Source organism: Phaenicophaeus curvirostris, chromosome 10, assembly GCF_032191515.1.
Source record: "Phaenicophaeus curvirostris isolate KB17595 chromosome 10, BPBGC_Pcur_1.0, whole genome shotgun sequence".
Lineage (NCBI taxonomy): Eukaryota > Metazoa > Chordata > Aves > Cuculiformes > Cuculidae > Phaenicophaeus > Phaenicophaeus curvirostris.
In genome coordinates, this window is record NC_091401.1 from 11,282,923 (window position 1) to 11,298,373 (window position 15,451).

A 15,451-nucleotide genomic window follows, 5' to 3' on the forward strand; every position below is an offset into this window, starting at 1 on the left:
CATGAAACAGAGTTTCATGTTTTAACAGAGTTAAAACACACAAAAAAATATAAAGCACACCATGAAAAATATTTCTAGCACTCCACTGTGATTTGTTATGCTTTAGTGAGGCGTCGCTGTGAATATGAAGCTATATCATCAGGTATGATGTTCCTGTAGTATATTGTAGCATTGAAAAGTATGATAAGAGCACAGAATTTTCCAGTAGTTTGCAGCATGATTCAGATACTGAGAAAAGTCAAGCACTAAGACTTACTATTGCCATTAATCGACTCAAAATCTGACCATTAAGAAGTTATCTGATACTGAAAAGTCATTATGCGATCTGCTGTTTCTTAACAACCTGACAATAAAGTACATGCCATACAGTAGTCTGATCCTCACTCACTGTTTAATCCCCAGGCACAGAAAAATTTGCTGTATTAAGGACAAGACAAGAAATTGGTTATAATGCCAAGTTGTGTGCTTTGTCAGATTTAACCGATCTTGATAAAATTAATATTTAGAAGGGTTATTTTGGAGCCTTGATTTGTAGTGAAAATTATTTTATTCACAGTCCTACACAATTACAGTCGAGGAGTGGAAACTTCCTAGAATGAACACTCCTACAAGCCCTGGAAGCTGTGGCTTTGCTGTGTTATAGACCTGCTCTTCCAAAAGGGGAGAGAACATGGGTGGAGCTAAGAACAGCAACAGCTGCTCCCACCTCACTGAGCAAATTACAAAAGCAAACATCTGTCTGCAAATGCCTCTGTGTGCACTCCTCTCTTGCTCCCAAACTGCTCTGCTTTCCTCCCTTTCTCTGTCCTGCTCCTGGTAAAGTGAGAAGGCCTAGTTAAAAGCTGGAGTCTAGCGCAGAATGAAGAAGGGCGCTGCATTATTTGCCTACAGTCTGATCCTGTGGAGTTGATGGGTGTTTTCTTTTTTGTTCATGTAAGCAAAAGGTAAATGGGCTTCACCTGCCACTGGTGCATCCACATAGCCTGTAACACAGAGCACTGTCCTCATCGAAGGCCATAAATGAACCTCTTTTGACTATCACTTATGAGAACCAAAACAGAATTCACTGTAACAGCATGAAATATTTTTTGTTATTTCCAATAAAGACTCCTTTAAAATGTTCTGCTTTCTAAAAAGAAAGTGCTTTTCAGTGTCTCATTAACCATAAAAGTAATTCCAAATAACCTTGGCTACTGCCTTTTCCAAAATGTATTAAATCCTTTGCTGCATGATTCTGAAGTATTTGCAAGTTTGGTCTTAGGAAGCATACTTAATTAAAAAAAATATAGTTTTGTTTTGTCAAAAGTCTGCTTCTTATGGCAGGTCAAGCCCACAACATGCTAAAATAACAGACCGTAGTCTTGGCATGGGTAGTTCCTGACCTAGGCAATTAACAAGGCATTGAAATCCTAAAGGAATTTATTGGCATCAGATGGCAGAGCAGGCATAATATTCTGTTCATTTTAACTGAGCTAATCTGTCATTTCCACATGAACATGACTACCTTCATCCTCTTTATTTGTACAGCTGTCCTGAGACTGTAATGCTGTGGTAGTCACATTGGATGGGCACAAATAATAGATGTGATAATAGATGTTATGACATGGTATCAGTTTGGTCTTAACAAAGCTCCCAGTCATTATCAGCCTTTGAGCTGAAAGAAAGAGAGAGAATCCACCAGCTTCACATGGCATGCTGAAGTTGTATCAGCTGTCAAACCTACCGTGAATGCTGGATTCAGTGACTCTGGTTTATGACTTCACTACCTCCTACTGAAGACATAAGCCATGGAGTCAATTAAATTCACAGGGTAGCAACTAACGAAGACTTTTTATCAGCCTAAAGGAATATATGTCCTGGAAGTGTTTATTAGTCCGTTATGGTGGATAATTACCATAGAGTTCATTCAGTGTCTCAGCTTTTTTCAGTGTACTATCAAAATCATAGGATGGCTTGGGTTGGAAGGAACCTTAAAGCCCATCCAGTTCCAACCACCCTGCCTTAGGCAAGGACACCTCCCACTGGATCAGGGGGATCCCATCTAGCCTGGCTTTGAACACACACACACGCACGCACACACACACATGCACACACACACGTTTCTTCAACCATCTGAAGGTTATAACATGTTTTGAAAATGTTCTCTTTCAGCTCTTGACTGCAGAGCGTATACACTGGGAATTAGAAATATTGAAGTTGCTGCAGAAACTTCTTGTAAGCAAAATGCATTGTTTAGACAAAAGGCATGATGGGATTACTGAGAAATATCTTATGTAATTTCTTTCCTACTGAGGGATGTTGCATTTTGCATATTAACAGATAGTTCAGTGTACTAGGAGTAAATACTGCTTCCAGTAGAGTTGAGTAGTTCAAACAATCATATTTTACTGTTAGTCTCATTCAGTTCACTTTTCTTATGCTCAAAATAGTGCTTCAGTTAAAATGGTTGTCCAGTCTCTTTTTATGAATTATTTAAAGGGTGCAATAGCTGCTTTAAGAGTACTCCAGTGAAAACAAATCAGTTGTACAGCAGAGGATGTGCAAGGTACTGCCAATAGACAGGCAATCCAATTGTTCATGCAAGCAAATACTCAAACACCCACAATCATGACTGTCCATTCATTGTTAACAAGGATGCAGAATCAGCAGACTTAATACTAGTTGCCCTTAATTTGCATAATATTTCACACTACTCAGATTATGGTATAAAGAAAATTGTAGTTGTTGCTGAAGACAACATGCTGATCCTGCCCTGGAATTTTTGCCAGTGACTTCAGTGGAAGCAGCATCAAAGTTTAATTGAGAGGAGCCAGTGAAGACAAATGGAACCTAAGTTATATGAGGATACTTTTTCAGGTAGCCCTTATTTGCAAGCGTGGTACTTCTTTTCCTAGCCTCTGGACTGAATTCCTGTTCATAGCTTCAGGGACAGTGGTGATCCAGCCCTGCTTCCAGTATAGTCTAAGACTCTAGTACATTCTTGTTCCAAGCACATAGCGAGTTACCTCCTCATTACTTTGTTTCTTTGCTGATTTGATTGGATGATGCATAACATACATTTCTTCACTTCCTGTCAAACTGTCAAATCACACTGATTTCATTGACATGTTTGAAAAGACAGATCGAGAATAAATAAAAAGAAAAGGAAGTTTAGGTCCGTGCTTGCGATACAAAATAAGGTTTTGTTTTGATTCAGTTTGTTGCAGTGTTTACACTGAGAAGCAAGCAATTCCATTCTGACGCCTCAACACAACTTGACTCTTGAAGCTAACATACCTGCTTACAGTCCCCTTGGAATTCTGTCATTTTGTTTTCCTTCAATCCATTCATAGAAACAAACGTAGTGTCTATCATTTTAGTGAATGGAGGTTGTACTGAAATATCCTTTACTGCCCCCAAGTGGCCTGAGCCATCTGCTTTTCTCAGGAAGCCATGGGTCTCTGTTTTGCTCACTTTTTTAATAATGTGGTACAATTGGTTGATGAATTCTGAAACAAAAGCAAAATGCTCTTCAGCTGGGGAACAAAATAAGTTATAGCTAAACAAAGATAATGGTACAGAATAAAAAAGCTGAGTAAGATAACAAATGACCTGTAAATATGTAGATTTTGTAGGGTGAAAGTGTAGATGACTCACATGTGAAGTCTGATTGGAAACCTTGCTTTATTCAGCACTTTGAACCTATGATTTAATAGTTGTTTAGCAGCAGAGAAAAAAAACTGCAACAAATCCAAGTCAACTTTGCGCCAGTGCTACAGACTGAAAGGATATATATTACCTTGGAAATGTAGTAGAAATACATGGAGATGGTCTGTATGGTACTGTAGGTACACATATACTATTTAGAGCTATTTATAGATAAATGACATTCTGCAACCTCCCAAACCATTTTAACGTAATGTATTAAAATTGATACTTTCTGTAAACATGTTGGCTAATAACTATTATTTTTTCTGCTGGAAATGTCACAGCTTATATATAAGGCATTAGAATCTGAGAGGGATGATAGAAGATTAAAAAACCTGAGATAATTAGGATATAATGCAACTTAAAAGAAAGTGAAAACTCTTTTAATATGTTCTAGTGGTGTACAAAGTCTCTGTTTCAAAAACAAGCCATCACTTCTCTGGTGGCAAAAATCTGATGCTCAGTGGAATCTTATGTCTGCAGAAGGCGATACTTACATTGTTTCCACCAGGAAGCCTTGTGGTTCATTCCAGGCATCTCAGAAAGGTAGTGCTGGAGACCCAATGAAGGTGAAAAGAAATTATCACCTTGAGGAAGTTGTTAAATTCGAAGGTTGTGTTCCTGTATCATCCAGTGCCTGGAACAGATCTGCAAGCTGTAGAGCAAGCTGTTTGAGTCATGGCATATATACATTGCAAACCTTCTTTTATCCATACAGTTATCTTCAAATTGCTGACTGCTGCAAGGTTTACAGCAGCAGTCATTCAATTCTTTGGACTCTTTCAGGGTCAGCCTGGTGAGCTGGGACCTCAAGGTCCAATTGGGTCCTTAGGATCTACAGGACCACCTGGTCTGCCAGGGGAAAAAGGACAGAGAGGTGAGAATGGGCAGCCTGGGCCAGCTGGAGAAAAAGGTGATAAGGTAGGAAACACCACAGACAGCTTTTTTAGGTGTGTACAGTATGTAATGCTAAATATTGGCAAGTAAAACAGAACCCGAATGATCAAAAGGCGTTTGCCAAGCTATACTCTCGCTCACACAAAATTCTCACTGACGTTAATTACAGCTTTCTTTGAAAAAATGTTTCAGGGTGTTTTTGCTGCAAGTTGCAGAATTAGAATTGCCATAAAAATTGCCATTTTATTGCCATAAAATAAAATGAAACAGCCTCTGTCGCCAGTTGTTATACACTACATCATCTCTTTAACCTCAGAGTGGGCTGTGGGAGGAACGCACAGCTGGAGAGAGGAGTGTGGTGCTTTTAATAGTGATGTACACTAAACAGAATTTTATTTGCACTTATGGACTATAAATTACAGCTCAGGTCCATAGCTTTCATAGCTCTATATTTCCCGTGCTTGGCTCTTGGTACTTTATATTAATTTTAATGGTCTGATTCCACTGATCTCAGTGGGTGACTGAAATTACTAATGTTAGTATCTAGCACACCTGAAATGTAAGCCCTGGAAACAGAAATTGTGCTGCTAGTATCAAAACAGGAGCAGGGGTGTGAAATTTCATACATAATTTTTTTTATAAGTTATAGGCAACTTCCCCTTATCTGTCATTTTATAACCTTTGGAGAATGAATCAGTACAAGTTAGACGTTTGCCCTGTACTGTACTATCTGTTACGTGGGTAGTTATTGGCATTTGTCTCCTTCCAAGCCTGTATAACTTTTTTCAGATATTTATGACAATTATGGCTTTTGATTTATATTTCAAACAAGACTGTTCCTTATTTCTCACTATATAGTATCACATATTGTTGGTTTTCATTCTTTTTAAGAGTTAATGACCTCAGCAACTTTGTTTTTTCATGTCACTTGTTTTTAGGGCCCAACTGGAGTCCCAGGATTTCCTGGTTTAGATGGCATTCCCGTACGTATTGAATGAGTGTTGTTTTATAAAAATTACAATTTCTACAAAGTCATAGCAAATCCTCTAATAGAAAAATACACTTAATAAATGGTTTGGCTTTATACTTACTGATTCCCTGTCACGTACAGAATTACATGTTTTGCAAAAATGTGAAATAGCCAGGTGAAGTTCATCTGTGCTTACTATTGATAACAAACTCCGCAAAACCCCGACGAGGTCAGTACGTAATTCCCATGCAGGAGTGGGGCAGTGAAGCAGAGACTCACCGATGTCCATGCAGCATGTGGCATTGCTAGGATTAAAAGCAATTATTTTCTTTTCTCAGGCTCCATAGTAGCCTCTAATCTGCTTGCTGCATTCTTAACAGCTCTGAAAGTATCTCAGGTGATCTACTGCCTTCCATTTAAAGGTTCTGATTTTGACTTGTAGTCCTTTTGCAGGAAAAAAAATCCAACCACCGAGTCCAGTAATTTTAGCCTGAATGAAGACTTAAGAAGGAGAGTGGGTCCTAAATATGTCTTTATAAGCACATGGTTATATATTTTTCTTCAGTGTGGAAACAGGCATGGTAAAAGAGATACCTCTTAGATACAGTACTTTGAAAAATGCTGTTGATTAGGACTGAATTCCTATGCTGTTGCGGGTTTCATATGGATCATGGAAAGTTAAAATGTTGAATTTTGAAAGCGAAAACAGAAACTGAGTGGGAGTCTTAGCATCTGCTGGTCAGCTGTCCACACTTGATAATGGGACTGTTGCCAGATTGTGTAGCGTAGATGCTATAAGGCCAAATTTTAGCACAAAAAGGGACCATTCCTAAGAAATGTATACTATTTTATAAAAAATATTAATTAAAAACTAGTGTCCACAAATTGGGATGAAGAGCCTTAAAGATAGGAAGAAGGCAAAATTGACAAAACATATTAGACAAGGGGCCAGGATGCTTTCCTGATGTTTTTTTCAGAACCCACTAAGAAAATTTTGGGGGTCAAAATTACTATTTGTTCCTTGCAAAAATGCTTAACTCTGTGAAAATAATTTTTCCTCCAAGGGAATGGTCATTCCAAGGGACATTTCACTGTTCCTATTGCCTAGTGTCTCATTAGCAGCATGACTAACCCCTATCTGACATTGGCTAGTTCTTGCCAGGTTAGAAAATCACTTCCTAAATTCTTGGATGTATAATCACAATCTGCAATTCCTGAATGCTTGAGTCAAGCTGTGTCCTGTTTTTCCTTGTTTTATCCTATCAATTACAAAATGTGGAGCTGCTTGAGGTGACTTGTGTGTATTTCTTCAGCTTTTCTCTATAGCCACAAGAGAAATTATAGTTAGAGGGCTGGCATCTACTTTCTCTGAGAAGATAGCATGGTGCTTTTTGACTCAAGTGAGAGCTCAATCTGGCCCTTTTAACTCGTGCTGTTCGCATTTTATTTGCCATGAGTCAAAGAGCAAGATATAAAATACTTGTGTCATTTGTTATACACAAAAAAGAATCCACTGATCACACTACAAAATATTTCTAATACAGAGACTATGAAACTGGGACTACAGTGAGATGTCTTCTTTTTCAGATTGCAGATATTTGTTTCCAAACTGTTCTGTTAATTTAAAATATGTCATCATGTATCTCTAATAAAATTCAACTGCCTTTCAGGGCTTACCAGGCAGTGAAGGCCCCAGAGGCAAGCGTGGGTTAGATGGCTGCAATGGCTCAAGAGGAGATCCAGGATTTCCAGGCGAAAATGGTTATATTGGACCGAGAGGTCCTTATGTACGTGAAAGGCATTCCTGCTGTATATGAATACCATATATGTACATTTCCCATCCAAGCTAACAGCTTTTAAAATGAAAGGGGTTTTAGACTATGGCAGTAGCTTTACGCTGCACAGTGACTTTCCAGGCATTTTTACTAAGGTTAATGGGAGTGAAGGACACTTGGTGCCTTAACACATTAAGTTAAAGCTTGAATGTGAAATAAGTTCCTATATCCTTAAAGTATATAAGTCTGCCTTGAGAGTTAAATTCTGTTTTGTTTCCCCAGTATGTAACCACAGCAAAGCTAATACCAGTTAGTGGAAATACAACTGAAATGGTGTAGCTTGAAACCATTGCACTGTTTATTGATACTTGACATTTCTTAAAAGCCTTCATAGAAGGGACATGACTGAGGTGAATGAGCAATGAGTGGAAGCTTCGTCAAGTCTAAATCCTGTGACACTTGAGATTCAAGATTTTTAGTGGCTGATCACACAAGTGTAGTAGTAGATCCCTTCCAAAATCATGCTCTTAAAGTGTCAAGGTGCTACCTTTCACACAAACCTACTCATGAGTGCTCTGTGGTCACCGAATCTCCTCTGGGTGTTTATTTGTAGAGACCATTTCAGTTAAAATGTTTAAAATTAACACTTCAAGATTGTTTATTTTTGCTGTTAAAAGCATTTTAAAATGGTTTAAATAGTTGTGTTAGCAGTGCTCTTCTAGTGAAGAGTAAACATAGACTCCTGTCAGTAAGGGTTACTATAGCTCCAAAGAAATTTTGCTAAACAAATGTAGTTCCCCATCTTGGACTTACCATGGAAACAAGTTTTAGTTCTGAATGATTAATAGCTGATTAGTTGGTCAAAGAGATTCTCTGAAATTTTCTAAATGGAACAATAAAAACAACTGCAATTTACATGAAAAACCGAGCATGTTTAGGAGCAGCTAAATAAGATGCTGATTCAGCAATAGGGAATAAGAACTGTACGGTAGGTGCCAGAGTGAAAAGATGTTACCAAAATATAGCGGTTGGAAAAATCAGCCATTTTCATTCTTGGACCTGTAATAAGTGCTATAAAATACACAATCTGAGGAAAGACTTGATAATAATCTCATTTGCTACACGTATTTGCTACGCATTAACCTTCGAAATTATAAAATGACTGCTGCTCAAACTCTATTTGTACCTGTATTTTCCTACTTATTATGACTTTCAAAATAGAGTTTTGTCTTTTACACTGAGGAAAAACGAGACATAGGACAAATTACTGCAGAAATTCTCCCAGTTCCAGAAGCATGCTTTTTGGCAGGCCTAGAAAAGGATTTCCAACCTACAAAGAATGGGAGACACAACAGGCATGTAGCCTTGAATATTCACACTAAAGTTCCAGTGCAAATTGATTTAGCTACCCAGAAAAACAAGACATGATAACCGTATTTGCATGCATACAAGAATGCTATTCCAATCTCTCTATGCAGGCTGCCTATTTTAAAATTAATTTGTTGCACCAAGTACCAAACTGACTATTTATTACAGGTAACATTTTTGTTATTTATAATGGTTTCCTGTATTATTTTAACACTATATGCATATTTGTCAGCTTTACTTCTGTTACCTTGTAGAATCTGTACATTTACCTCACAATAAATTAGAAAAGAAGGTAGTTTCTACTTGTAAGCCCTTACCTAAGTCATGTAGAAGGTAACAAACTGAATCTAATAAAGATGTTTTATTACACAAGAGATCACATGTAAAATAACCAAAGACAAATGTAGCTTTTGATGTCTTGAATGTGTTTCCTAGCAGTTAGGTTTTGACCTGTAATCTGCGTCCAGTCTACTGGAGCTATATCCAGCTGCAGGTAGCTGTAACTCTGCTTTTTAATGTACCATCCCAGAGATAAGTACTTTCCCTGTTTCATTCTGACTTCTGGATTTGGGTAGCCAATGCTTAACATCAGGAAACCAGTACAGTTTTAAAACAGTTAAATTCTGTGAAAAACAGTATCCCATTTTATTGAAATCAAGGGAAGATGTGATAGGCTTCAGTTATATTCCATCCAGTATATTTTGATTTCGAATGAGAAAACTTGAGAAATAATGTTTTAATATATCTGTTCTCTTCAGATATGTACATAGCATGCTCTTAATTGAGGCATTACAATTAAATCCTGCCAAAAAAAAATCCTGCCATCTGTTCCTGCTAAGTCAGAATGAGGTTTTGAGGGTGCTAAGATTGGCAAAGTTTTATTAAGGATTCCACAGTAAGTACCATGGGATCTTAGTTTTTCTAAAGCCAGGGCCTTTAGGCATCAGATCTTTTTTGTTACAGACTGTTTTGCTCAGCTGTACAGAAGACAATTTTACTCTTAAGGGTCTTGTTAGATAAAAGAGCTACAAAATGCTTACGGTGATGGTGGTTCTAGTGGATTACCTAGTGGTATACAGGAAGCAGAAAAGCACAGCCTGAGAAGTTATTCAATCTCCATAGAAATGTAGAATATTAGTAAGTGGATTATGTTTTAAAAGACTTCTCTTCTTTAAAGGGAAATCCGGGGCAAAAAGGAGAAAAAGGAAATTCGGTGTATGTAACACATTTTGGAAGAGGACCTCCAGTAAGTACTTGATCATGAAAAGAATCATATCTTGTAGGAAAAGATGTGTGGAAAATGCAATTGTTCTCATAACTCCTCACTGTTCAATAAAGCTTGGTGCAAAAGAACATTAAAAGCAAATATACAACTAAAACAGATAGCTTGTGATCTTAATAGCTATATAATTAGAAAATGCCCATAACAAAGCTTGTAATGATTAATTTGCTAAATAATTGTCATTACAGGGAGACAGTGGTGATCCTGGACTCCCCGGCATGCCTGTAAGTGGGTTCTGTGCATGCTTTTTGCCTGGAAGATCTTTCAGATCTTCTTTCTTAGTACAGTAAAGAAGTACTGGGGTTTCTCCCTGTCTGCCTTAAATAGCAAAATTCCAGAATAAAATCTTACAAACACAGAGTCCCAATAGTCTGCTCCTACAACCAGTTCATGCTGGCTGAAAAGGAGCTTATACAGACCATACCCATCTGCATCAACAGAGTGCACTGAGCAGTTGTTGCCCTGGTGCTCACAGTTTGCATGATATTTTTTCCATGAAACTCAAGATGTGTAGGGATGTGGATCTGGTGGATCTCCCAAGAACACAGAAGCACACTATCTTGCTTTATCCATAAAAATGCAAGAAGGGAGAGTTTAATTTTGTCGCTGGCTCACAATCTTAATGGCTCTGGGTTCCTCTTCATATGCCCTTTAAGAAAATATTCACTGATGAACTGTATTGTAGTACATCCACTGATAAAGTATTCTTTCAATCCATTAATAATGTATAATTGTGCAGTGTCCAGTATCAGTATGGTATTGCTCAGAAACTGTGGTGCTGAGCTGCTCTAGTGACAGTGAGGTTTCAGGCACGGTATAAGCTTCAGGCAGTCAGTGCAACGCAGTGACCAGCAGACTGAGTCCGGCTGCTGCAGGCATTTTGGAGGGACTTCGTGTTTTGTGGAGAAAAAGGTAAGCTCTTGGAATTTTCACAAACAGACCTTTTGCCATCTTTTTCAGGGACCTAGAGGGTCAAGAGGTGCAGCAGGCCCATCTGGATATCCAGGTCCACCAGGGTTGCCCGTAAGATCACCACACTTACACAGCCTTGCGTGTTCAGGATATGCATAAATTATCATCTGCCAGTTTTAGAACTTGCCTTGATGTGAATCAAAGCATAGAAGTAACTTTTAAAGCAGGTGATAAAAAGAGAAACTTTTGCCTTACCTTACGAGGTTGGACATTCAGGAATTGACGCATCCATTTTTCCTTCCCATGCCGGCAGGAACACTTTTCATCCTGGTGGTCTGTGGCCATGCAGGAATACTGCTAGCGCTCTCTCCCTAGTCCCTTTCCCCAGCGCCACTTTGTGGGAGACAGGAAAGCGGGAAGCCAGAGTTCAGCCCTCCTGAAAGCAGAGACCAGATGAAGTAAATTGCACTTTGGGATAGGTATACCCCATGAGGAAATTCTGCCCTTAGTTTCTACTGGTAAGAGGAAGTAATTTCCAAAGCAAAGCTGTCTCTAAATCAGACATTTTAACTTGTCTTATTCTCTTTTGAAGGGTGTTCCAGGTTACCCTGGTTTGCCAGGTGAACAGGTAGGCAATGACTTTTCCGGAAGTTGTTAGTGAAATTAGAGTAATTTATACAAATATCTGAATTATCCCTTATGATTATAACAAGTGTTTCAAAGGAGTTACTTGATAGAATTCTCATGTCAGCATTTTCTGTTAACTTCAAACTCTGTACATTTTTTGTCATCTAGGGAAATCCAGGTATTGGAGTGGATGGACAGAAGGGGGAGCCGGTAAGAAAGCAAATGTTATTAAAGAAAACAAGTATTATTCAATAAATTATTGCTGTAGAAGCATAATAATGTCTTGTTAGGTTCCCTGGAACCGATTAATTTGTAGCTGTGTGCTCCCACTAGTCATGTTAGAATGGAAGAAGTAATACAAGTTACTGAATTTATTAATCTATGCAGAAGTGATTCCTTCCAATGAGCTGCACACAGGAAGCATATTCTGGAGGTTTGGAAAAGCAGTAATCAATATGTTAGTTAGCATTTACATAGCAATTACCTTCTGTACAGACACTGCCTCAGAAATAACAGTATCCTCCAGTAACAGGTCAGTCACTGAATCTCATCTCTTGCTATGTCCAGCAACAGGTGCCAAAGAAGGGTGTAAGAAAAGGACAAATATGTAAGAATAGGCCTTTGGCCAGTCTCCATGTGTCAGTGTACTCAGGACTTAGAGAACCAATGTGGAACGTGATTTTTCTTCTATGAAAGTCACTTCTTAGAATTCGTGCAAATTCTCACATGCACAACTTTCCATAGCAAATCAATAATTTCATCTTTACATTCACAAAGACTTGTGCTTAAAGGCTTTGGTCTGGAATATGACACGCAACAGATTGTCAACTGTCACCACGGCAGACTTGGAGCAGGAACCACAAGTACAGAGTTATTTTTAACCATAAAGTTATTTTTAATGACCGAGGAGAATGGAAGGGGACTGAGATCATCCACCTTGCTTATATGGGAAGGCTGTGGAGAGCCTTACAGATCTCAGTACAAACTTTTACTTAACTACAGGTATTCGTACAAGTACCTGTTCAATGAGTACAGGAATACGTAGTGCTGTAGTATAATGGGGAAACATGCTGAGTCTCACTGAAATACTGCATTGAACATAATGTCTCTCTGCTGTTCTGTTGGCTTCCACAGGGTGACATTGGACTTCCTGGGCCACCAGGGTCACCGCTGTTAGTTGGACCCCCTGGAGCTCAGCTGTTCAAAGGAGAAAAGGTGTTAATTTGTCTTCATTTTTAATTATGCTTGAGGTGGCAAGTGTATTTCTGTGATGTAACTTTTGCAAGGATGGAATTGGACCATATGTCTATCTCACTCCACAGTCATTATGCTGGTTTGACAGTATATTAACAGAAATAAAAATCAGCACATGTTTTCATGTTTCTCGTCTGACTAGTACACCTAGAGGAACAGGCCCAGTGCTAAAGAAAATAGTATGTAGGAGTTGTCATTCAGAACAGACTTTAAAAAGTTAAACAGCATGACCTGCATACTAACATAAACAAAAACTTCCCTTGTATATATAGGGCCAAAAAGGACTACCTGGGGTCACAGGACACAGAGGGCCACGTGGTCCCAAAGTAAGTAATGTGATTTTTTTTTTTTTCATGCTGCTGGCAAAGCCCCCTGTAGTTAAGTTAATCTTTTAAAGCACACAGTGATGGAAGAAATAACAGCATTTGTGCTGTGAAGTTTAATCACCATCTAAATCAGTGTCAAAGCAAAAACATTTCAAAACCCTTTGAGTCTGTTTTATATGGACCTATTGAATGCTGCCTAGTAGTGAAAGGGTAGTGTTGTTTCAGTTGGGGTGTTGACACATAATAAACTGGGGCTGTGAAGAAAATAGAAGCACAGATTATTTTTTTCTGTAGAAGAGAAATGAAGAAGATCTGTATGTGCTTTTAATGGGGAATGATGTATGTTTCCATAAGCATGTTAAGGAAAGACTTTAACTTCACGTCACGGATATCCTCAGGAGTAGAAAAGGCAGAGCCACCTGTCTGGAAAGAGAGTTTCACTTTGCTATCTACTCTACATTTTCTTTTCTTTCTGTCAGTGTGATTAATATAAACATTGCTGTGCAAGTAACAACTTCCTGGATGTTGAACAGAAGTGGGCAGGAAACTACCAGATCTTAGAGAAAGAGAAGATGATTGGGGAAAATAATGAGTCTCATTTACATTAAAATTTCTTGAGCTTTGCAGGCAGAAGAGAAGAACTGAGAAGCCTGAACATCACATTTCTGAGTTCTAGCACTTTTTCAGAAATGCATTTTCCATCGTAAAAGAACCCGTGTTACTTAGCACTGGAGAAGGAGACAAGACTGATCTTTTGATATCAGATTCACTTTGAAAAAGAGGGGCTTTATATGCTTGCTGCAGTACTAGTTGTCCATGTAGCTAACAGTGACTTGTTAGTTTTAAGCAGGAACTGAGAAATTGCCTGATGCAGCCCAAGGGATGTCCAGAGCTTTAAAGAAAGATTTAAAGATTAAACTGCTGAAAGCACATTAGGTTTGGAGAATAGACCATAGCAGGTGCTTTGCATAACTGAAGCTACTTAGGCACTGCTAGTGGTGCTGTATGAAGTAAGCCCCAGTGATTGAGCCTAGCAAGTGAAACACGATCTATTAACCTGATATATATATATAACTTAATAAACGTTGCCAAAAATTAAAATCTATGTCAAACTTCACTGAGCATCTTGTTTAAACAAAGTGTTTTGGATGCCCCAGGGCGTACTTGGGAGAGGAGAAAAGGGTGAAAAAGGCGTTCCTGGATCCCCTGGATTGCAGGTAAGGAAGCTGCAGAATGAATTACTTCAGAAATTCACTATAGTTAGTTTCATTACATATGTGGCAGTTTACATCTGCATTTCCAAGGAAGAATGTAAGGATTTTTTAAGCTAATCTGTCAGACTTTCTACATAGGATAGTCAGGAGTTATGCCCTGGGATTCACCCTGTCTGAGACATAAACATAAGCTCATACAGACTTTCTGTCCTTGGAAAGTAAGTAAATCTTTAGGGTTATCCTCTAAATATTTTGAGCTGCACAAAGCTTTTCTGGAGCAGCACAGTACTAACACTAATTTTAATGTATTCCATATGGGCCCATGGCAATTTTTTGCTCACATGGAGCAACACATCCACTGCTGTGCTTGGTGCAGTATGATAAGAAAACTAAGCGAAGACCTGTCTGGTTTACTTTGGTCTGTAGTTCAAATTCATTCCCGTCTCTCATATAAAATATTTGCTAAGTTTCTGGGAAGTATCCCAAGTAACAATTATCACAGGAATATCAACTACTCAGCAATTCTGAATAATAATATTACTGGGAAATATCCCAAGTAATAATTATCTAAGTAACAGTAACTGCTCAGCAATTCTGATTAGGTGTAGTTTTGAACAAGCTTTTACTGTTTCATCTCACTTCTTTTTGCTTTTATCAGGGTCATCCTGGTTCTTATGGAGTTGCAGGTTACCCTGGAATGAAGGTGAGAAGATGTAAAGTATGCACAGATCCCTGAACTGCGAACTCCTTCCTCTCCTTCCTGCTACCTTTTGCTTCAGAAATTTTATGAACTCTTGTCTTTGTACTTCTGCTGCATTCAGAAATTTGGGTGAAACTGGCTAATGGGATCTGATGTTACAAGCAAGAGGAAAAGCCAGTGGGACATGCATAAAGCATGATAGAAAAGTTATGCAGCACATGAACTTTGTTTGCCATTGTTTGAGTAGTTTTGTGTTATATGCATGTTTTGTTCATATTTCTGGCTCAAGAAATTCAAGTTTTGCTGTTAAGTCTGCTAAATGTTAGTTATGAACTTAAAACATCTTACTGGAGTATGGAACAACAGATGTAAGTACATAGAACTACATCTTGCCCTTTTTCCTCTCTCTTCTCCTCAGCTTATTTTCAAGTCTCATTAA

The 15,451-nt window shown here is 38.4% G+C and overlaps 1 protein-coding gene and 1 long non-coding RNA gene across 2 annotated transcripts in view; one reads left to right on the top strand and one right to left on the bottom strand.

Annotated features, from left to right (window-relative positions):
- The window catches only part of COL4A4 (collagen type IV alpha 4 chain), a 63,659-nt gene that overhangs the window by 10,542 nt on the left and 37,666 nt on the right, over positions 1–15,451 (top strand). The window contains exons 4-15 of the mRNA XM_069864643.1: positions 4,474–4,608; positions 5,523–5,567; positions 7,225–7,341; positions 9,875–9,943; positions 10,168–10,203; positions 10,940–11,002; positions 11,484–11,519; positions 11,687–11,728; positions 12,653–12,733; positions 13,045–13,098; positions 14,256–14,315; positions 14,971–15,015. Coding sequence (XP_069720744.1) covers positions 4,474–4,608; positions 5,523–5,567; positions 7,225–7,341; positions 9,875–9,943; positions 10,168–10,203; positions 10,940–11,002; positions 11,484–11,519; positions 11,687–11,728; positions 12,653–12,733; positions 13,045–13,098; positions 14,256–14,315; positions 14,971–15,015 — 783 coding nt within the window. The remainder of the gene's footprint in view (positions 1–4,473; positions 4,609–5,522; positions 5,568–7,224; positions 7,342–9,874; positions 9,944–10,167; positions 10,204–10,939; positions 11,003–11,483; positions 11,520–11,686; positions 11,729–12,652; positions 12,734–13,044; positions 13,099–14,255; positions 14,316–14,970; positions 15,016–15,451) is intronic.
- On the bottom strand, positions 3,173–11,511 carry LOC138724578 (uncharacterized). Its single transcript, XR_011338080.1, has 3 exons — positions 11,147–11,511; positions 4,185–4,342; positions 3,173–3,488 (listed from the first exon to the last, which is right to left on the bottom strand). It is a non-coding gene; the product is annotated as an uncharacterized lncRNA (long non-coding RNA).